Source organism: Molothrus aeneus, unplaced genomic scaffold (genome assembly GCF_037042795.1).
Source record: "Molothrus aeneus isolate 106 unplaced genomic scaffold, BPBGC_Maene_1.0 scaffold_34, whole genome shotgun sequence".
Lineage (NCBI taxonomy): Eukaryota > Metazoa > Chordata > Aves > Passeriformes > Icteridae > Molothrus > Molothrus aeneus.
Window position 1 is genome coordinate 1,495,031 of NW_027099005.1, and position 21,480 is coordinate 1,516,510.

Sequence of the window (21,480 nt, forward strand, 5' to 3'; positions counted from 1 at the left end):
CAGCCTGCCCACGGCCAGCCTGGGGCTGTTCACGGGGCTTTTCTGTGCTGAGCATTGGCCTGGCCGTGTTCTTGAGAGAGCCTGGGCAAGGAGCCTGGAGCCCCCAGGCCCTGGGCTGAGGCGTCAGCGCTGCCCCAGCAGTGCCCATGGCCTGTCCCTGCTGCAGCCCCGGCACTGCCACCCCCAGGGCTGTGCCCGGCCCCGAGAGCACTCAGGCCCTGCAGCAACACCAGGGCCACCAGGGCAGCGGGGCAGGGCCACGGCAGCAGCACTGGCAACACCAAGTGCTGCTGCTGCTGCTGGGCACAGCTGCTGGGCCAGCACTGATCTGCCCCAGCTCTGCACACAGACATTGCTGCTGCAGCTCCAGAGAAGGCAACAAAAGGGGCATCTCTGCAGAAAACTTTGCTGGGAGATCCTTTAGTTCATTTAAAGCCACTGAGAGCAAAACTCCTCATTGACACAGTCAGTGGGTCACAGTAAATGTGGAGAGAGACAAAATGAGAAATGGCAGAAAAAAATACCTTGCTTTGTGGACAATATTAAAAACGAAAACGATAAAAAAGAAGCTCCAAAATAAAACGAACAAGTACTATCAAGGATTTTTTTTTTTTACAAATGACTTGCATAAATTGCCCAGCACTTTATTGTTCCTGAAACCATCCAGTGATCAGTCTCCACACTGCAACCTTGAGTTCCTGCTTCCTCAGGCTGTAGATAAGGGGGTTCAGGGCTGGAGGCACCACCGAGTACAGAACTGACACTGCCAGATCCAGGGATGGGGAGGAGATGGAGGGGGGCTTCAGGTACTCAAAAAATGAGGTGCTGACAAACAGGGAGACCACAGCCAGGTGAGGGAGGCAGGTGGAAAAGGCTTTGTGCCGTCCCTGCTCACAGGGGATCCTCAGCACAGCCCTGAAGATCTGCACATAGGAGAAAACCATGAACACAAAACAGCCAAAAGCTAAGGAGGCACCAACCACAATAATCCCAAGTTTCCTGAGTTTGGAGTGTGAGCAGGAGAGCTTGAGGATCTGTGGGATTTCACAAAAGAACTGTCCCAGGGCATTGCCATGGCACAGGGGCAGGGAAAATGCATTGGCTGTGTGCAGCAGAGCATTGAGAAAGGCACTGGCCCAGGCAGCTGCTGCCATGTGGGCACAAGCGCTGCTGCCCAGGAGGGTCCCATAGTGCAGGGGTTTGCAGATGGACACGTAGCGGTCATAGCACATGATGGTCAGGAGGGAAACCTCTGCTGAGATGAAGAACATAAAGAAAAACACCTGAGCAGCACATCCTGAGTAGGAGATGGTGCTGGAGTCCCAGAGGGAATTGTGCATGGCTTTGGGGACAGTGGTGCAGATGGAGCCCAGGTCGCTGAGGGCCAGGTTGAGCAGGAAGAAGAACATGGGTGTGTGCAGGTGGTGGCCGCAGGCTACGGCGCTGATGATGAGGCCGTTGCCCAGGAGGGCAGCCAGGGAGATGCCCAGCAAGAGGCAGAAGTGCAGGAGCTGCAGCTGCCGCGTGTCTGCCAATGCCAGCAGGAGGAAGTGGCTGATGGAGCTGCTGTTGGACATTCCCTCACTCTGGGCATGGTGGACTGTTGAAAGAAGACGTTGACAAGTTGGGTCCAACTTTCTGAGTCAGTCCTATAGATTTTGCATGGAATCCACTCAAAATTAATTCTCTTCCTGGATGGGAGACTTTGCTAGAATTTTTTGATTGGGTGTTTTTGCTGCTGACTTACTGATTCATCTTCAGCATGGCTCTGAGGCTGAACACTGGGGAGCCCAGAGGGAAAACAGGGCTCCCTGAGCCCCAGTGCAGTCGGACCTGCTGGTCCCCACAAAGGTGCCCTTTGATCATTTCATCTCCCTCTAGTTCAGGGTAATCACACTTAAAATGTGCTTGAAAACAAAGTGGACTTTTGAAATGCTCCTGTTTTAAAACTTATTTTCTCGAAACTCTTTGCTCTCTCCCTGTGCAGCTGGACATGGAGGGATGGAAAGGGTTGGTCTGTCTCTCTGCTGCCTGGAGTTGTGCCTGCTGGGAGCTGTTTCTCTCTATCCAAGCCTTGTCCCTGCCAGTGCTGCCAGAGCCCAGCCCAGCCCTGGGGGCTCAGCTCTGCCCTGCAGACCCCTCCCAGCACAGGGCACTGCCCAGGGGCATCTCCCTGGCAGCAGGGCCTTAAGGGCAGGCCAGACAAACAGAGATGCTGCAAGCCAAGGTGCTGCTGCTGCTGTCTGTAGGGAGAGGAGGCTGAGGAGGCACTTTCTGAGGGAGATCTGAGGCCCATCTGCTGATGCCCAGGCTGACAGTGCAGGAGGCTCAGTGACACAGCCAAAGCTGACAGCCCCTTTCCCTTCCCTTTAGGAGAAAGCTGAGAGCAGCCCTGGCCATGCAGCACCATCTCCAGAGCAGGAGGAATCTGCCCTGAAGGGGGCGGCTCCTTGCACCTGGAGCTTCTCCCCTGCAGCGTCCATGGGGAGCTGCCCAGCAGGCTGAGAGCTGCCCCTGGCAGGTGGCACATGCCCTGGGCTGGCCAAGAGCCCTGAGGGCTGCAGGAGCTGCTCTGCAGGACAGCCCTGGGCAGCCCTGGCTGCAGCCCCAGCTTCAGCCCCTGCAGCCGTCCCTGGCAGCAGGAGCCGCCCTGCCCTGTCCCTCTGACGGTGCCCAGGGCAGCCCCGCTCTGCAGCACATCCTCCTCCTCCTCCTCCTGCTCCTCCTGCTCCTCCTGTGCCACAGAGAAACTGGGAGAGTCCTCCTGACACATCCCCCAGGCTGTGGGGTGTGCTGGCTTCAGGAGATCCCTCCAGGAGCACAGGGGACATTGCCCTGCACCCACACACTCACCATGCACAGGGCTGTGAAGATCTTTCCCCAGGTGAAGTCTCAGCTCAATGTCTTCCCAATCCTGATTGCCTTCAGCCTGTCTCTGCCTGGCTCCTGTGCCCTCAGTGCCTGCAGGCAGAGCCCTCAGCCCTGCTGGGCTGGGAGAGGAGCTGGCCCTGGGAAGAGCTGTTCCTTTAAAGCTCAGCAGCACAAACACAGCACAAGGACTTTAATGAGCCTCTCAGGGATTTGGTATTGTTTACATCAGACTCAGTCCCTGAGAGTATCTTCAAAAACTTCTCAAGAACTCAAAGTTAAATTAGACTCCAAAGTTTAGGAAGTTTAATGGGTCCCAGTGAGGGACACAACTGAGAAAGTGTCCCCAGGTTGCAGTTAGAGCAGAACACTGGAGGCAGTGATGTGATTTAATAAAAATATATGGATATTGATCTAGTACTGATATCCAACTGTGACAGACAAACACTCTCTAACAGTTTAAAGTTAGAAAGTCTATGTTTATTGCGATGCTGGGCAGCGTGCGGGATAGCAGGGACAAGGAGGCCATGAGGCCCCAGGCCTGCAAGGGTCACTTGTCTCCTGCTCCTGCCTCAGGCCCAGGCCCAGCAGCCATGGCCAAAGTGCTGCCCAAGTTGGCTCTGGCAGGGCTGTCTTGCAGCTGCTGCCCATGCCTGTGCCCTGTGCAGCCCAGACTGTCCTATGGTGTCCCTGCCCTGCGCCTCTGTCCCTGCAGGCTGTCGGCATCCTCCGGCTTCCCCACCTGGCTGGGCCCTTCCTTTGCTGACAGCTCTGCCTCCTGCCTGCCTCTGCCTGCCCACACAGAGCCTGGGGCTGATACCCAGACTCCTTCTGGGGGATGTGTTGCACCACAGCCCTTCCCTGTGAGGGAAATCCCTTTCGGTTTTTTCCTACTCTGGTCTTCCCCAGGTTCCCTTAGCTTTGATTTTTTTCTTTCTTTGGCTGTTCTCTTCCATGTTAAAATGATCCACCCTTCAGTCCCTCCCAGGGCTCTCCTCTGCTGTCCTCAGTCTCCACCCCACGGAGCACAGAGCTCCTCTGTCCCTGTACAGTGCTCACGTGCTTGAGGCCATGGGTGCCTGGACCAGAAGGACGGTTCTTTTCTACAGGAAGGAAACCACAGAGCCCCAGGGTTTTGAAGGCAGATCAGAGGCAGTCACCAGAGGCCAAGGCAAGCCAGACCTGTCTGTCCTTGCAGCTTTTGTCTGAAAGCAACCCTTGGATATTTGCGGAATTTTGCAGGTGGAATTCCATTTCAGCCATGAGTGCCTGGACCAGAATGACAGTTCTTCTCCACAGGAAGGAAAGGGCAGAGCCCCACTGTTTCAAAGGCTGATTAGAGGCAGCCCCAAGGAGGCCAAGGCCAGCCAGACCTGTTTGTCTTGGCAGCTTTTGTCTGGGAGCAATCCTTGGATAGAAGGAGTTTGGGAGGCCAAATCCCAGTTTTGTCCATGGATACCTGGACCAGAAAGACAGTTCTTTTCCATAGGAAGGAAAGTACAGAGCCCCAGTGTTTCACAGGCAGATGAGAGCTGGCCCTCAGGAAGCCAAGGGAACCTAGACAGTCCTGGCAGCTTTTGTCTGGGAGCTGTCCTTGGATATAAGGAATTTTGGAGGCAGATTCCCAATTTTGGCTATGGACACCTGCATTTGAAAGATGATTTTTCCATGGAAAGAAAAGCAGAGCCCCCCAGTGTTTTGAAGGCAGATGACAGGTGACCCCCAGGATTCCAAGACCACCCAGAGCTGTATGTTCTGGCAGGTTTCATACAGGAATCATCCTTCAATATAATTGAATTTGGATGTAGAATCCCAATTTCAGCCATGAACCCCTGGAGGAGTGGAGCGGTGGCCGGTGGAAAGTAAAACGCCCAGGCTAGATGAGAGTCCAGCCAACCTCCAGCCAGTAAGGCACTTCCCCAACACGAAGTCAGGGCCCGGTGCCCAGCGATGACAGGCTTACGGACGAGTGGCCGCAGTAGAGAGCTCCGAAGTCGCAGGATGAAATGAAGAGGCGACTCTCAGTTTCTTCAGGGAGGGTGAGTTTATTGGTAGGGAAACGTGGAGGGTTTTGGAGAAGAAGCTGAGAGCCCCGAGGCAAGAAAACCCCAGGTTTTAAAGAGGGTGGGGGGCGTGAAAGATGGCAAATCAGAGAAGGATACATTAAGGATTGGCACAATCGGAGAACCAATCAAACACAGTTGTGGGAGGGACCCTGGCCCCTAACCCAATCACCCGACACCTTGGCCCGAACTTTCTAGAAAAAGAGGCAGGGGTGTCGAGTAAGAGGCAGGCAGCCAGGGGTGGGGAACAAGAAAGATACATTTAGTAACCAAGACAACTGGGGAGGGGTTTGGGGATTGACACAAACTGGTAACAGGGCAGGACCTTCTGAGAGAACAACGGGGGGAAAACTGAACAAACATAAAACACACCACAACATCTCCCCCTTTTTCGTTTAAAACAAAAGAACGGTAAGGGCAAACACTGTTCAAAATGAAGTTTCAGCCTGCTCCGCGTCACTAGAAACCGAGCTGGAGTCGTCAGGATCGGAGTTCTCCGACGAAGCGGTGTCAGCTTTTTCTCCTTCTTCTTCTGAGACTTCTGCTCGGCTGACGTCTGGGACATTGATGGTCCTGGATATAAGTCTCTTTACGAGTCCCCAGACTACGGAGCAGGCGATCAAAACAATAAGTAAAACTAAAAGGGTGGAAAGTATAGTCTTTAGGATGGACTCAGCCCAGCTTGACAGGCCCCATCCTTGAAAGAGATCCCCCAGCCAGTCTGATGTCTGTTGTTTTATTTGGTGGACAAGGCCTTGCATTTTATCTATGGCCACCCTCGCGTCCTCGGCCCGAGATGACAAATTAAGGCAGCAGAGGCCCTCAAACTCCTCGCAGCGGTGGTGATGCAGTAAAAGCAAGAAGTCAATTGCCGCGCGATTTTGGAGGGTCGCCTTCCTTGTTATTTCCTCGTCTGTGAGGAGGTCTGATAGCGTCGCTGATGTTAAATTGGCTTGCTTAGCTACCCAACACTCCAGGTGGGCCAATTCACCCAGAGACTTGGCCACAGACACCCAGGGCAAAAACAGGGTGAGGGCTACAGCTTTTGGTTTCGACCAATGTTCAATTTGGGAGTCACAATCCGGGTCGAGATCTTTGAGATCTCTTTTGGAGCGGGCCGAATTCGGTTGTGCTCTTTTCATTTTCCAATCGCGAATTTGGGTAATGTTGGGTGTAAGCAGCGACAGCCACCCAAAAATGCAGATACCTCCGGCCAGGTGAGCGGGGATGCCAGCCCAAGCTCGGTCTCCGCAAATGAAAAAGATACCTCGGGGCAGGGACAGCGGTTGGCTACCCAGGGTGGAAGCAAGTGGCATCTCGATGGTCATTCGACACCACTGGGCAGCTTTGTACTCGGGCCTTGATGGTTTGATCCACGAGTACCTGCTGTCCCAAGGGTTAGGGGCGAACTGAAACCAAATACAGAGGGAAGCATTGGCGGAGCCGAGCAAATTAAGCTCTGGAGGTTCAGAGTTCAAAGGGGCCAGCCCCTTGACTCCCTCTCCCCAGGCATTTTGTGCATTGATTTTTAGAGGAGGGGTCTTGGATAAGAGGGAGGTAAGGGAAGTATTGAAAGGGGAGGGAAATTCATTAAGGGAGAGAGGGATCCCCACAAGGCATGACGACATCGGGTCCTCTGCTGAGCCCATATCTAAACATATGTGTTCTTGGCCGAGGGCGCTCGCGAGGGTGCGCCAAACGTTGGCCTTGGGCTGCGGGACGATCCATGGGCCCACTGATGGCATCAGGGTCCAGATGAGGACTGCTGTCAAGCGGGCTAAGATGTAGACACGGTCCATCGGGGGAAAACTAAAAACAAACAAGAGACAGACATAAGGAATGACTCTGAATCAGGTCCTGCCCGGGGCAGGGAGAGGGTTAAACTAGGAGTGGCTCCATCCCGGGGAGCTTCCGCCGCCGCCGCCAACATGCTTCCGTGACCTGTTCTACGTTTTCTGCTCTCAGAGTCTTCCCAGGGCGGAAGGGCTTGACCCACTTAGCGGGGATCCATCTCGGACCTGAGGGGGTGGACACGCAAGCGCATCCCCTTCCCCAGGTCACGAGATCGAAAGGCCCTTTCGTTTTCCAGGTCTCCGGATCCTTAATCAGGACAGGAGGCCTGGCCCTGGCCTGCAGCTGCTCATGTCTCCCGAAATGTCGCACGATAGGCGGATTGAGATTTTCAAAAGAAAAGTTTAGGAAATTAATGGTAAAAAGCGCCTTCGCGAGACAGATATGGGGGGACTCCACCTTCACGGCCACTCGTTGTTGTTCCAGAACTCTTTTTAGGCTCTGGTGGGTCCTTTCTACCACGGCTTGGCCTGTCGGGGAATAGCGGATGCCGGTCTTATGCTCTATTCCCCATTGTTGCAGGAAGCTTCGCAGCTCCCTGGATTTATACGCCGGGCCATTGTCTGTTTTCAGGACCTTGGGGATGCCCAGGACAGCGAACGCTTGAACTAGATGTTTTTCTCAATCTGCTGCCTTTTCCCCTGTGTGGGCAGAGGCATAGACTGCGCCGGAGAAGGTATCCATTGAGACGTGTACAAATTGCAGACGGCCAAAGGAAGGAATGTGGGTAACATCCATCTGCCACACCTCGCAACTAGATAGACCTCTGGGGTTAGCTCCCAAGGGTATTGTTGGGAGCTGGTGGGACTGGCATTGAGGACATGTAGCCACGATCGCCTTGGCCTGTTCGCGTGTAAGATGGAATTGTCGAACAAGGCCAGGGGCGTTCTGATGGAATTGCTGGTGGCTGATCTTGGCCTGACTGAACAGATCAGGGAGTGGGGCAGCTTGAACAGGAGCGGCAAGGGCGTCAGCACGCCTGTTGCCTTCAGCAATAAACCCAGGCAAATCGGTATGTGACCTGACATGCATCACATAAAAGGGTTGCTCTCGGTGGGAGACTAAGTTCACAAGCTTAGAGAGCAAGTTAAACAAAGGGATGTTTGATACCTCCTGTAAAATTGCATTTTCGGCTCTGGACACTACACCTGCTACGTAAGCTGAATCGGTAACAAGATTGAATGGTTCAGAGAACCTCTCAAAGGCTCTGACGACTGCGTCCAACTCAGCAACTTGAGGCAAGCCCTCCACCTCGGTGACATCTGCCTCCCACCGCTGAGTTTGAGGATCCTTCCAAGTCATCACTGACTTATGGGATGCTCCAGACGCGTCTGTGAAAACTGTCAAAGCCTTCAAAGGGGTTCTGCTCTGAACTGATTTCGTAGCTAGAGTAAATTCCTGATTGAATAATTTGTGGGCCGGCCGATCTACTGCAATTTGACCGGTGTAGCTGTCCAGAGCAAACTGAAGCATTTCATTTGTTTCAAGGAGGTGATCAAGCATTTTTCTTTTTAGATGGCCCGAATTGAATTTTAAAGGAATGTGGATGCAGTCAAAGTCACAACCTGCCAACTCTCTGATCCGTGATCTAGCCTTTCTGATCAATTCTGCCACCAGCTCGGCTGGCTGCGTCATCCTTTTGGACCTGTGATAGCTGAGGAACACCCACTCTATGATTAAGAGGGGATCCCCCGAGCCCCGGTCCTTGCCCTTGATGGAATCGTCCCACTGGAAAATCACCCCATGGAGGTGTGGCAGCTTACCTAGAACAATGAATTTAAATGGCAGGCCCGGGTGATATCTGTGGGCCTGCCTGGCCGAGATGGAGTTTTGGATCTTCTCCAGCGCTGTCTGGGCCTCTGGGGTAAGGGACCTTGGAGAACTAAGCTCTTCTCCCCCTTTCAATAAATTGAAAAGGGGGGGCTAGGTCTTCTGTTGGAATGCCTAGCCAAGGCCTTACCCAATTCAAGGACCCACACAGCTGGTGGACATCCGCCAGGTTTTTGATGTTAGTTTTAATAGCCAATTTTTGCAGAACAATGGTCCGCTTCGTTATTTCCAGGCCCAGGTACTTCCAGGGTGGCATCCATTGAATCTTATCTTGCTGGAGCTCGAACCCTGCAACAACCAATGCATCGATTGTCAGGTCAAGCGTGTGGGTAAGTAGGTCGTTGGTCGGAGCGCACACTAGGATGTCATCCATATAGTGGTAAATAATGGTGTCTTTGGTGACTGCACGTACTGGGGACAGCAAGGAAGCGACGTACCATTGGCAGATCACTGGGCTGTTCTTAAGGCCTTGTGGAAGAACCCGTTAATGATAGCGCTTGCTTGGGGCTTCACGGTTGATGGCAGGAACCGTGAAGGTGAAACGCGGAGCATCGTCCGGGTGTAAGGGAATTTGGAAAAAGCAATCTTTTATGTCAATTACGGCCAAATTCCAATTTTGGAATTATGGCCCAATCAATTTTGGGGGAGCATCGTTGGGGATGGCATCCCTGGTTGGAGAGGCCCCATATCTTCAATGATGTTGTTAATTTGGCGGAGGTCGTGAAGGAGCCGCCACTTATCTTTGTTGGGCTTTTTGATAACGAACACTGGGGAGTTCCATTCGGACATGGTCTCCACCAGGTTGCCTTTAAGTAGCTGTTCCTTAACGAGCTCGTTGAGCGCCGCTAATTTTTGCTTGTTGAGCGGCCATTGCACTACCTGCACTGGTTTGTCTGATTTCCAATTCAGTTTCCAGGTAGGGCGCTCATCAGTGACCCCTGCCCGAAAAACCTGGGGAGCCGCTGGGAGGTCAATTCGGGCTCCCCACTGGGCCAAGAGGTCTCTCCCCCACAGGGGTTCCATGTAATCTAATACGAATGGGCGCACTGAAGCCAATTGCCCATCCGGCCCCGTAATTTGTACGACGCTCTTAGATTGGTGTGCCAATTGTAAACCCCCGACACCTCGGACGTGGCCAGGCGCGTTTTGCAATTCCCAATGTGACGGCCATTCCCGGGAAGGAATGATCGTTACATCTGCCCCTGTGTCCAACAAGCCTTTAAGAGGCTTGCCCTCTCCCCCTTTCGAGATATGACAGGTGATATGAGGCCTTTCCCGCCCCAGGACTTGGGCCCAAGCTACTGTTGGATTTTGGAGTTCAGCCGGAGGAAACCCCAGGGCCCAAGTCATTTCGGGAACAGGGATCGCTTGTGCAATCACCTGTCCCTTGGGCAGGAAAGTGGGGGGTTGGACACAGTGCAGCCCCACGGCAAACAGTCCCGGGTCAGATGGCAGAAGACCCGGGATTATGTTCACCTCTAAAGGTGTGTGCTTAGTGTCTCCGACAACGACGTACTTACACCTTATCCGCCCCCAGTTTCCTGGGCATTCCGGGCTGACTGACACGAGTTGAAAATCGGAGTTCTTAAGATGTAGCGGCTCCGTCAGCTGCAGCCGGAAGGGTCTGAAAGCAGAAAAGGTAGTTAGCACGGGTCTAGGTTGGAGACATGCAATATATGACAAGTCCGGTGAGAATATGTCTTGTTTGGCAGGCGGCGGTCCCTGAGATCTCCCCTCCCTGCGTGGTGTTGGTTGTCCCGCCTTATTTTTATCATGGCGCAGGGGGGAACTGCGCTCAGATGTTAGTTTTTTGTCTGGGCCTTCCCTAGGAGTCCCTGCCCCTTTTTGAATTCATAAAATTCCCGCCGCAGCGGGCAGTCGGGCATCCAATGCCCGAGCTTTCTGCACAGATGGCAGGGTGATTTGGCGGCGGAAGGACCGGGAGCAGGCGAGCGGCAGGTGGCTTCAGAGAAGGTGTCTTCAGGCGCTTCTTCTGCGGCGCTGACTCGGGGCGGCAGCTGTTTTTTCTTCTCTCCTTCCCTAGATGGCATGATCAGGACCTTCCGGGTGCAGACCTCGAGCATATCGTGCAGCGAGGGGGGGGGGTGCACCGGGAGGCTGAGGATGGCGTCCCTACACGCAGAGTTTGCATTCGTGGATGCCACTTCCTTCAGGATAGGTTCCCGGGCAATCTCGTCCGCCACTTGCTGCTCGACAGCTTTTCGAAGACACTTGACAAAATCGAGGAAAGATTCCTCGGCGCCCTGAAAGATCCTGGAAAAAGAAAGGAGAGGAGCCGCCCCCAGCAGCGCCAGGAACGCCTTCTCGGCTGCCCGCGCTGACTCCCGGAGTGCTTCCTGGGGGATGGCACTCGCCTGCGAGTGCCCATCTGCCCAGTTCCCGGTCCCAAGGAGTTGATCGACGGCCAGGACATTGCCTGTTAGGTCCAGTCCCGTGTGGGGCTGTTCCCACAGGCTCGGGAGGGCTTCCGTCACTCCCCTCTTCCAGGCCGCCTCCCACATAGCTCGCTCGGTGGGATTGAGCAGGCACATGAAGAGGCGCTGGATGTCATAGGGGGTGACATCGGCTTCGGTAAGTGTTGCCTGCAACACTCCCCGAAAGTACTCGCTGTCCTGGCCGTAATCCTTCTGTGCCTTGCACAGCTCCTTGATCTGCGAATGGTGCAGCGGGACCCATTGGCGACGCACCCCACCATCTCCCTCTGGATGGTAAACAACTGGGGCTGCAGATGGTATCGCAGCAGACCCCGGTTCCCGGTTCCCAACTCCCCCCCCCCCCCCCCACCCGGAACTCAAAGCGCGGGAGCCGGCAGGGAGAGCGTGGGAACCGGGAGAGGAGGAGGTAGGGGCGTGGCTGGGAACTGGGGCAGGGCAGTCCGATATCGAGGGACCCTCCCAGGAGGCGGAGACAAGGGGTGGAACTTTTTGACTGGCAGGGGGTGGAGAGATGGGAGGTGGTATGGGAGGGACCGAGGGAGGAGCCATGGGCGGGTACGTGGGAGGAGAAAGGGGAGGGACTACTGAAGGGGAGGTTTCGGGAAAGGAGGAGGGACCAGGAGGGGGCAAGGACGAGGGGGTAGAACATTGGGAGTGGCCGAATGGCAGGAAGGGGTTGGAGCTTGGGAAAAAGGGATTCTGGGGAGAAGAAGAGGGCTTTCCCACCATTTCGGCCATGTGGTCGCCTCCATCTTGGGCTCCATAGGAGCCATTTTGGGGAATTGGAGGCGACTGGGAGCAAACTGGGGACTTAGAAATTAGGGTTTTGAATCTTGGGGTTTTAGAAACTGAGGACCTGGGGACGGGAACAGGGGAGGTAGGGGAAGAAGAGGAGCCCCTAAGAGTCTGGCCAGGACTTTTAGGGCGGGGGGGCCGAGTATTCTGAAGGGGGCCAGGGGACGAATGGTCACCCTGCTCGGGGCTGGAGCGAGCTGCACCCTTCAGAATCCCAGTTTTACGTTTGTGGGGACGGGGAGGAGGGTTAGGGGTAGAGGGAGAGGCAGAAGAACTGGGGCACGAACTAAAACTGACCGAAGGTTTTTCTGAGTTTCCTCCTGCTTTCAAGATAGATCGAATTTGTGAAATCCAAAAAGCTAACAGAGAAAGCGAGGTGTCCCCTGATCTAATCAAGTTTGATAACTTGGCATATGCCCTCTGCCAAAAGGCAGGATCCTTGATTAGATCGGGGGAGACTTCGGGAAACTCAGAAAAAAGCCATCGGATTAATTTTTTAACTTCCTTTTTATCAACGGAACAACCCCCCCCAACTAGGATACCCACAACTTGGTAAAACAGCCCCTTCTGAGCTGCCGAAAGCGAAAGCTTCGCACCCATCGCTCGATGTTAGGTGGCAGCCACGGTAAAGCCCCCCCGTTCCAGTAAACTCGAAAGAAAGAAATAAGGGTGCCCACCCCCGGCCTCTGTCTAGAGAAAAAGAAGAGTGGTGACGAAACACCAATAGGGGGGAAGGCAGCAGGGAGAGTAGCAGAATACTCACAAAGTCCGGAGGCGACAAACGAAAAGCTGGAACGAGGAGTTTCCTGCGACAGGACGACTCCAGGGTGCAAGGAGCTGCCGACCGAGGTCCCCGGGGAGCGCTACCTCTAGAGCGAGGTCTGCTCTACCTCGGGGTAGTTCCGCGACCGCTGGGATTCTCGAAATCCCGTCCGTGGGGTCCACGAGTCCAGGCTCTACTGACGTTGTCCGGTCAGGAGCAAATCCGAAAAGGGGGGGGCCCCACGTGGGCACCAGAACTGGAGCGGTGGCCGGTGGAAAGTAAAACGCCCAGGCTAGATGAGAGTCCAGCCAACCTCCAGCCAGTAAGGCACTTCCCCAACACGAAGTCAGGGCCCGGTGCCCAGCGATGACAGGCTTACGGACGAGTGGCCGCAGTAGAGAGCTCCGAAGTCGCAGGATGAAATGAAGAGGCGACTCTCAGTTTCTTCAGGGAGGGTGAGTTTATTGGTAGGGAAACGTGGAGGGTTTTGGAGAAGAAGCTGAGAGCCCCGAGGCAAGAAAACCCCGGGTTTTAAAGAGGGTGGGGGGCGTGAAAGATGGCAAATCAGAGAAGGATACATTAAGGATTGGCACAATCGGAGAACCAATCAAACACAGTTGTGGGAGGGACCCTGGCCCCTAACCCAATCACCCGACACCTTGGCCCGAACTTTCTAGAAAAAGAGGCAGGGGTGTCGAGTAAGAGGCAGGCAGCCAGGGGTGGGGAACAAGAAAGATACATTTAGTAACCAAGACAACTGGGGAGGGGTTTGGGGATTGACACAAACTGGTAACAGGGCAGGACCTTCTGAGAGAACAATGGGGGGAAAACTGAACAAATATAAAACACACCACAACAGAGGAGGAGAGTTTTTTCCCAGAGAAAGGAAAGTACAGAACTCCAGGGCTTCAGGGGCAGCAAAGAAGCAACCCTCAACATGCCAAGGTCAGCTGGAACAGTGAAGCCAAGCCAACCAGAATTTTTCCATGTTCTTGGATCCCTGGGGCCCTGCAGCATCACAATTGCCCCTTGGTTCCATGAGGCCCCGTAGTATCACAACAGATCTTTGTTTCCACAAGGCCCAGCAATACCACAATGGTCTCCTTGGCTCTGCAGTGGCACAATGGCCCCTTGCTTCCATGAGGCCTTGCAGTGTCTGACAATGGCCTTTTTGTCCTATTGGGCTCACCAGGATCACAATGGACACTTGGTTCCTAAAGGCTTGGCTGTATCACACTGGCCCCTTGCTTCCATGAGGCCCTGCAGTGTCACAAAGAGCTCCTTGGTTCCACAAGGCCCTGCAGAGCCCCTTGACTCAACAAGGCCTCAAAGTGCCATAATGGTCTCCAGGATTCCATGAGGCCCTGCAGTGCCACAATGGCACCTGGGCTCCATGAAGCCCTGAAGTACAGAATGGCTTCTTGATTCCATTGGGCCCCTCACTGTCACATCAGTTCACAGTTCCATGCAGCCCTGTAGTGTCACAATGGTCTCCTTGGTTCCACAGAGTCAGAATGTCCCCATGGTCTCATGGAGCCCCACTATGATCCCCTTGATTCCATGAGGCCCTGCTGTGCTACAGTGAGCCCTTGGTTAAACGAGGCCCTGCAGTGTCACGATGGCCCCTTGGTTCCAGTGGGTCCTGAGGTGTCATAATGGTCTCCATGGTTCCATGAGGCCCCAGAATGTCATTATGGACTTTTGACTCCGTAAGTTTCCATACTGCAAACAAGTCTCCTTGGTTCCACAGTGTCATAAGTGACCCTTGGTTCCATGAGTTGCCTGGCCTCCCACAGCCTCTCAGAGACCCTTCTCTACCTCAAGGTCCCCAACGGCCCTTCATGGCCTCTCAGAGCCCCCCATGGCCCCTCACAGCCTCTCTCAGCCCCTCACAGCCCCCCATGGCCCCTCACAGCCCCTCACAGCCCCAGGCCCGGGGCTCCTCCCTGTAATAGGTTAATTTCTCAAGTTTGTTCATCAAAAGGAGAAGCCGATGAAAAGCCACAACAAAAATATAACGGGTTAATATGTTGCAATATGTCATAAGGCTTAAACCACAATATGTCTGTCACAAGCTAATATGTTGAAAAGCTGAATATGCAATATGTAACTATATGCAGCCACACGCCTATATATGGTAAAGGCTATTGCAGGGTCATCAAAACTCTGAGAGACAGGATGGGAGCCTTCCTCCAAACGACCACCAAAAGGCAGAAAAAGACCCCCTAGCAACTATCGGCGCAGACGCAGAAAACACCAGAAAATACACAACCACGATAGATAAAAGAGAGGCCTGAACAGCTGGGTGGGTGTGAGCCGTTGGTGGAGCGGAGACTCCCCGGCTGGACCCAGCCCTGTAATTTGCCTATTATTGTTTGCTCTGTCAATTAATAAATTACATTTCATTTGGACTCACTTGTCGGTGATTGGCTCCTCACCACAAACTATAACCCTCATGGCCCCTCACAGCCCCAGGCCTGTGGCTCCTCCCAAAGGAGAAGGGGTCAGGCCCTGCTTGTTCTCCTTTTATTTCGGTCCCTTCACAGCCACGAGTGCAGAAAGGCTGAAATGGAGCCTTTCCCCAGCGTTTCCCTCGGGGTTACCTGCGGGCTGAAGCTCTGTGCTGGCGCTGGCCCGAGCGCCACCATCCCTGCAGCCGCCAGGCCTTTGCTGTCCCCCCGTGTCCGTTCCCTGTCCCCGAGTCCCGCCCGGCTCTGGCAGCAGCAGCAGCCGCAGTGCAGGGGGCGCCGGCCCGGCCCAGCCGGGGCTCCCGGCCAGGAGCAGCAGCAGCGCCAGCCCCTTCCCACCTGCTCCTGCCTCGGCTCCCAAGGGCTTTTTCCAGCTCAATTCTGGACTAGAGCAGCAATCACCCACACACAGCCCTGACTCCTCAGGGCCTGCCTGTGCTGCCCTGAGCCAGCCCTCAGAGGAAGAAAGGATCGGGTTCCAGCGCTGTTTTCAGCACTGTTTTACTCACCCTGAGGTGACAGCAGGAGGCTGCTGCTGCCTTTGCCTTGGGAATTGGAGATAATGACTGCTCTTGCCACTCTTCTGCTTGCCACTTGAAATTTATCTGTAAAACTGCAATTGCCTTTTTTGATCAGCGCTACTCAGAGTGCTTTTTCATGACAGTGAGTGTGGGAATCCTTAAAATCAGAGGGTTTTGGGAAAGCTGCAAAAGGCAGGCCTCAGAGACAGCAGAACTGTGATTAGAACTAAGCAGTAGCCATAAGATTTGTCAGTAGAAAAGTTATATTAGAAATAGAAAGTAAGGACAAATAGAAAAATGGTTTTTGTATTAACGCTTGGTAGAATAACTCCCTAAGCTACAGAGAAGTATATCTAACGAGATATTAGGAAGTTCTAAGCTTGAGCTCTGTGCATTGTGTTTTAAGGCTTACAAGCAGGTATTGTATTCAAAATAAGTAAGCATTGTTTTAACCAAAGGTACGTGTGTTTATTGTGGTTGGATAGAACTACCATCAATATGTTTTTGCTTTGTGGGATTGGTCAAAAAACTTTTCAAGTAAGTTGTAACATTGAGTTCTTTGTCTGCTGCTGAGGACACAAGCTGCTGGTATCTTCCCATTGTCATAACCATGTAATGAGACTGATGCTGGAAAATAAACAGCTCGAGACACGTTCCACAGCAGCCCCGTCCTGTTGGTGATTTGTACATAGCCCATGACCAGGAATTGGTGACCTTAGGTTTTGGTCACGGCATCATGATTAGCAGATCTTGAAATGCTCTCAAGTCCCTGAGCACAAAGTCAAGGAGAATTAAAGCAGCCACACAGGCCACATTTGCAGTGCTCAAACACAGCCCTGCTGCTGCTGCTGCTGCTGCTGAAATAGAATCAGCTGACAGAGGCCATCACAGAAATTGCCTCTCAAGTGTTAAATCAAATGAAAAAATCCACCAGGAGAAAGAGAAGCCAGAAATTCTTGACTCCCTCCATTGTCTCTTCTTCCGAGCAGCAGCAGCAAATGGAGATGCCCAGAGGTATTTCCAGCTGCTGCTGGTCCCAGCTGGAGCCCAGCCTGCTGCCCAGGCCCAGCGGGGAGCTGAGCCTAGCCCAGGGAGCTCCCGCAGTGTCGGGAGCTCAGCACACGCGGGGCCAGGCCCAGAGCCCCGGGCACAGCCGCCCATTGCAGGGCAGCGGCGCAGACGGAATGTCCTGCGGCCCAAACCTCCTGCTCCTGCCACACAGCGCCAGCGCTCTCCCCCTCCTCCTCCTCTCCCAGCACGGCACAAATTCCAGCTCGGAGGAGGCTGCCCCAGAGAGGGCTCAGCCTCCTGCTTCAGCCTCAGGGTCCCTGCAGAGGAACAGGGCATCTTTCAGCCACTTCCACAAGCTCAGGGTTCCCATTGCATGGGGAAACTGGGATGAAAATGGCCTTGTTAGGAAGGACAAAAGCGGAGGGAATGGATTGGAAAGTATTTAGGAAAAATGATCCTTTGTACAGCCAAAGTTCCCCAAGTCATTCCCTGCATTTCTTCTTTTCAGATTCTTTCAGTCATCTCCTCAGAGGTCCAGCTTGTTCTGCTGCCTTTCATGAACTGATTGTACTCTTGATTCATATCAGTGCTGGAGATGTAGAAGCATCTGAACTGAACACTGAAACAAACTCCCTCTGTCAGCCCATTTTCATCTTCTACATCACTTTCAAGATGTCCATGGGGGTGTTGGAATGATTATCACACAGCTCTCCATTTCTGGCTGCAGGCTCTGGAGATTCTTTCTCTGCATTCAGTCAGGCTTGCATTCCCTAACAATTCCTGGGAGCCCATCATGTTTTTCTTAGGGTAGAACAGTAACAATGAAAACCTCACCAATGGCACAACTGCCCAGCCCACAAGGAAAAGAAAGAACAAAACTGTACAGTTCTTCAAACATTTGTCCTGCTTTGCTGCAGGAGTCCTGCTGCACGCACGGTGTGGAAAGCCAAGAGAAGCTGCAGCTGGCGGCACATCTTGTGACAGAAGCTGCACCTGGTTCTCCAGGAAAGGTTCTTGGAAAGAGCAAACAGGACTGTGGAGAAGATTCTGGAAGAACTGGAACAGTTTTTAGGAAATTAAATGAAAAAAGAAAGAAACAAACCAAGATGTTTCCTCTGTTTATTTTTGTGCTCCCCTTTGCATTATTTCTCCATCCCATTCATTCCAAATGGATCTCACCTCTAAGATCCATGACTTGGCATGTTTAAGACACTGTCAAATACCATGAACTATACACAGTTTGCCTTCCTCTGCTTTTTTTTTTTTTTGGAAAGCAATGCTGGAGAGATAAGTGCAGTGCTTGGTTCAGGTACAAATTCTGCATTCAGGGAATGTGCTCTAATAGTGTTTGACCCTCAGCAGGGACAATGCACAGCAGCCACCGAGGGGATTCCTGTGCCACTGAGCAGGAGTCCAGACTCTGGGTCTTGGCTGAACAGGGCAAAGTTCCCGTGTTTGGACAGGCTCAGGGGCTGCCCCTGGGGAGCGCGGGGCTCGGCGCAGGGGCTAGCGGGCAGCGGACAAACGGACATGGGGACAAACGGCCCCAGAGCTTCAGTTGCAGCGGCAGCAGCGAATGTAGCGGCGGCAGCAACAGTGAAAGCAGTGAAAGAAGCGACTTTATCGACTCCCTCTCGCTTCTCCTCTCCCTCTCCCGCAGTCCCGCACCCTGTCCCGCTCTCCCTTTCCCGGTGTCCCCTCCTCTCCCAGTCTCTTTCTCCCCATGCCCGGCCGGGCAATGCCCCCGGCCCGCCCCCGGCCCCGGGCAGGGCTGCCCCGTGCCCAGCCCCGGCTGTCCTGCCGCGGTCTCGCCTCCGGCCGGCTCTGGCCGTGCTGGCGGTGGCGCTGCCGGGCGGGCATCAGTGCCTGGGGCTGGGGCGGCATCATCTCCCTTTGGCTCCACCCGGCCCGAGCCCGGCCCCGGCCCCAGCTCCTCCCGGTGCCTGCAGAGGACACAGGCAGCGCTGCCGCTCCTGCCGCCTCCGCTGCGGCTTGCCCGGCCCGAGCTCCGCCGCTTGGCAGCGCGGCCGCCGGCCCCGAGCCGCCGCTGTCCCGTTCCCGGGAGCGAACGCCTGGGCATGGCAAGCCCGGGGCGCTTGAGGGGCGCTTGGGGGCCCTTGCTGGCCCCGGGCTGAGTGCTGACAGCTGCGTCCCGCCCGCAGAGAAGGCGCAGCAGGGCCTGAAGGAGCAGGACAGGCTGGGCTCGCTGCTGGGGCGCGGCGGCTTTGGCAGCGTCTTCGTGGCCACGCGGCTCTCGGAGGGTGCCCCGGTGAGCGGCGGGGCTGGTGGCGGCTGCAGGAGGAGGGGGCAGACAGGGAGGAGGGCGGAGGATGGGTCTGGGCAGGGCGGGTGGCGAGCTGAGCCCGCTGCTGCCCTTGGCTTGCAGGTGGCCATCAAAAGGGTGCCACGGAAGCACGTCCGGCACTGGGGCGAGCTGGTGAGTGAGCGGGGCCAGCGGCAGCAGCCAGGGCTGCCGGGCGGGGATGAGCCGAGGCCCGGCAGGGTGCAAGCCGCCAGGACGCCCCAAGGGAGAGCGGGCGTGGGGCCAGCGCAGGGTGCAGAGCATCCCGGGCTGGCTGAGGGCTCCCCGAGCCCCGGCACGGCATCAACCCCACTGAGGGCATCGTGCTCCTCCTGCAGCCCGACGGCAGCAGGGCCCCGCTGGAGATCATGCTGCTGGCCAAGGTGTCCACTGGCTTCCCTGGTGTGGTCCAGCTGCTGGAGTGCCTTGAGCTCCCCAACGACATCTTGATGGTGCTGGAGCACCCGGAGCGGTGTCAGGACCTGCAGCATTTCATTGGGGCACGGGGGTTCCTGCCCGAGGAGGTGGCGCGGGAGCTGTTCCGCCAGGTGCTGGAGGCCGTGCGGCACTGCACCAGCTGCGGGGTCCTGCACAAGGACATCAAACCAGAGACCATCCTGCTTGACCTGCACACCAGGCAGGCCAAATTGATTGACTTTGGCTGTGGCACCTACCTGCAAGAGACAGCCTACACTCTGCAGGTGAGCCCACGCAGGGGTGTGCTCCTGGTCCTGGCATCTCATGGCCCAACATCTCAGAGCCCAAGCTGGGTGTGGCAGCAGGGATTCTCTCTTTTGCTGCCCTTCATGGCACTGAGATTTCAGCTGAGTTGCTTTTGAGCAGGGCTGAGTGGGGAGCCAGCGTCCAGCCCTGCTGGCAGCCTTTGCCCACCACTCTGCCCAGAACTGGGGCTGGGGCAGCCAGCCCAACAAAAACACCCGTGGGTGGGGTTAGCAGAGACGGGGAACAGGAACCTGAGCCCCAGCCGGTTTGGTGTGCAGGTGAGAAAGGGCTTGGACTGCTCCACTCACCTGGTCTGTTTTGGGTTGATAATGTTTTTTGGGGCAATGCAGGCAGGGATAATGATGGCATGGTTTTTCCCAGCAATGAGTGGGTTCTTCCTTATTATGCTCGGGCCTTGCCAGGGCTTTCACTGCCCTCTTCCAGCCCCAGTGGCTTCTTTCCCAACCCCAAGTCTGTACACAAGTCCCAGGTGCTGGCGAGAGGGCAGTGGGTCACCCCGTGTGCCACTGGGGCAGCCCCTGCACACCCAGGGATGCTGGGGCCAGGCTCTGGGAGCAGCAGCATCCCCCTGATGAACTCCATCTCTATTCCATAGGAACACGGTCATACAGCCCCCCAGAATGGACCCACTTTGGCTGGTACTATGGCAAGCCAGCTACCATCTGGTCCCTGGGCATCCTGCTGCACCAGATGGTCTGCGGGGAGCACCCTTTCAGGAGGGGCCAGAACATCAGCTGGGACCATCGGCTCTCGCTGCCACAAGGGCTCTCTCAAGGTGGATCCTCATCTCTGGGCACGGGGGGAATCCCAGTGCTGGGAGACAGCAGCGGGTTCGTGAGCATCCCGCTCTGGGAGCTGCTGAGGAGGTGGCACATGTCCTGCTCTCCTGCTCTCCTCCAAAACAGGGAATTGATGGGAAAGCTTAGGCCCAGCTCTGAGCACATCCAGCAAGGCCTGGGCATGGGAATAGTGGGGCAAAGCCAACAGGAGCCTTCTCCAACTGCCCGGCGGTTTCTGGTTTCTGTGCCCAGAGTGCCAAGATCTGATCAGGCGGTGTTTATCCATGCTGGACTTGGAAAGACCCTCATTGGAAGAGCTGCTCTGTCATCCTGGGATGCAGAATATTCATCTGCCCTAGAAGAAGGGAGAGAGCCACAGGCACACTTTGATGCAGGGCCCTGGCAAGTTACAGCCCCACACATGCCTTGGCAATGAGAAGCAAAGGAACCCAGACTTTTTTGTCCTGCCTGTGTCACTGCCCAGGGCTCATCAGATGGGCACACACAGCCCTTGTGCTGGAGCTGAGCTGCTCTGCCCAGCACTGGTGGCTGCCATTTGAGCTGGTTTTGCTTGTCCTGGTTCCCTGACAGCTGAGGCCCTGGGCAGAACCCTGAGAGCCTGGTCTCAGCCCAGGGAAGGAGAAGGAGCCCCTGGAGAAGCTGTACCAGGTGGGGCTGCTGCTGCTGGAGACAGCGAGGATGACATCAAGGATGACAACCTCTTCCTGGACCTGGCCACTGGCCAGCTGAAGATGCTGGACTTTGATTGTGGCACCTTCTTCAAAGCCAGGCTCTACAGGGAATTTGCAGATGAGTCCACACGCAGGGGGATGCTCCCAGATTTGGGCATTGCACAGCCTAACCAGGAACCAAAGGTTTCCCCTTTGCTGGGGCGGGTGCAGCTGATCCTTCAGTCACTGCCCAGCTGCTTTTGGCAGGGCTGGGGCATGGGCTGGGCTGCATACAAATGGGAGTGGGCTCCTGGCCCTGCCAACAGCCCCCAGCACCCACCGTGCCCCGGGCTGGGGC

At 55.2% G+C, this 21,480-nt stretch overlaps 2 protein-coding genes across 2 annotated transcripts; one reads left to right on the forward strand and one right to left on the reverse strand.

The window, feature by feature from the left end:
- Window positions 1-644: 644 nt before the first annotated feature.
- Window positions 645-1,577, reverse strand: LOC136570536 (olfactory receptor 14J1-like). Its single transcript, XM_066570998.1, has one exon. It carries the CDS (start codon window positions 1,575-1,577, stop codon window positions 645-647), a length of 933 nt encoding a protein of 310 aa, XP_066427095.1.
- A 16,772-nt stretch (window positions 1,578-18,349) lies between these two features.
- Window positions 18,350-20,810, forward strand: LOC136570538 (serine/threonine-protein kinase pim-1-like). Its single transcript, XM_066571001.1, has 5 exons — window positions 18,350-18,895; window positions 19,013-19,063; window positions 19,267-19,633; window positions 20,268-20,447; window positions 20,704-20,810. Exons 1-5 carry the CDS (start codon window positions 18,350-18,352, stop codon window positions 20,808-20,810), a joined length of 1,251 nt encoding a protein of 416 aa, XP_066427098.1.
- The last annotated feature ends 670 nt before the right edge of the window (window positions 20,811-21,480 follow it).

Excerpts from the sequence above, each read along its gene's own strand:
- LOC136570536 (XM_066570998.1), bottom strand. The coding sequence starts at position 1,577 with ATGTCCAACAGCAGCTCCATCAGCCACTTCCTCCTGCTGGCATTGGCA.
- LOC136570538 (XM_066571001.1), top strand. The coding sequence starts at position 18,350 with ATGCCCGGCCGGGCAATGCCCCCGGCCCGCCCCCGGCCCCGGGCAGGG. Across the intron at positions 18,896-19,012 it reads GGCTCTCGGAGGGTGCCCCG|GTGGCCATCAAAAGGGTGCC; the intron begins GTGAGCGGCGGG and ends CTTGGCTTGCAG. Across the intron at positions 19,064-19,266 it reads TCCGGCACTGGGGCGAGCTG|CCCGACGGCAGCAGGGCCCC; the intron begins GTGAGTGAGCGG and ends CTCCTCCTGCAG.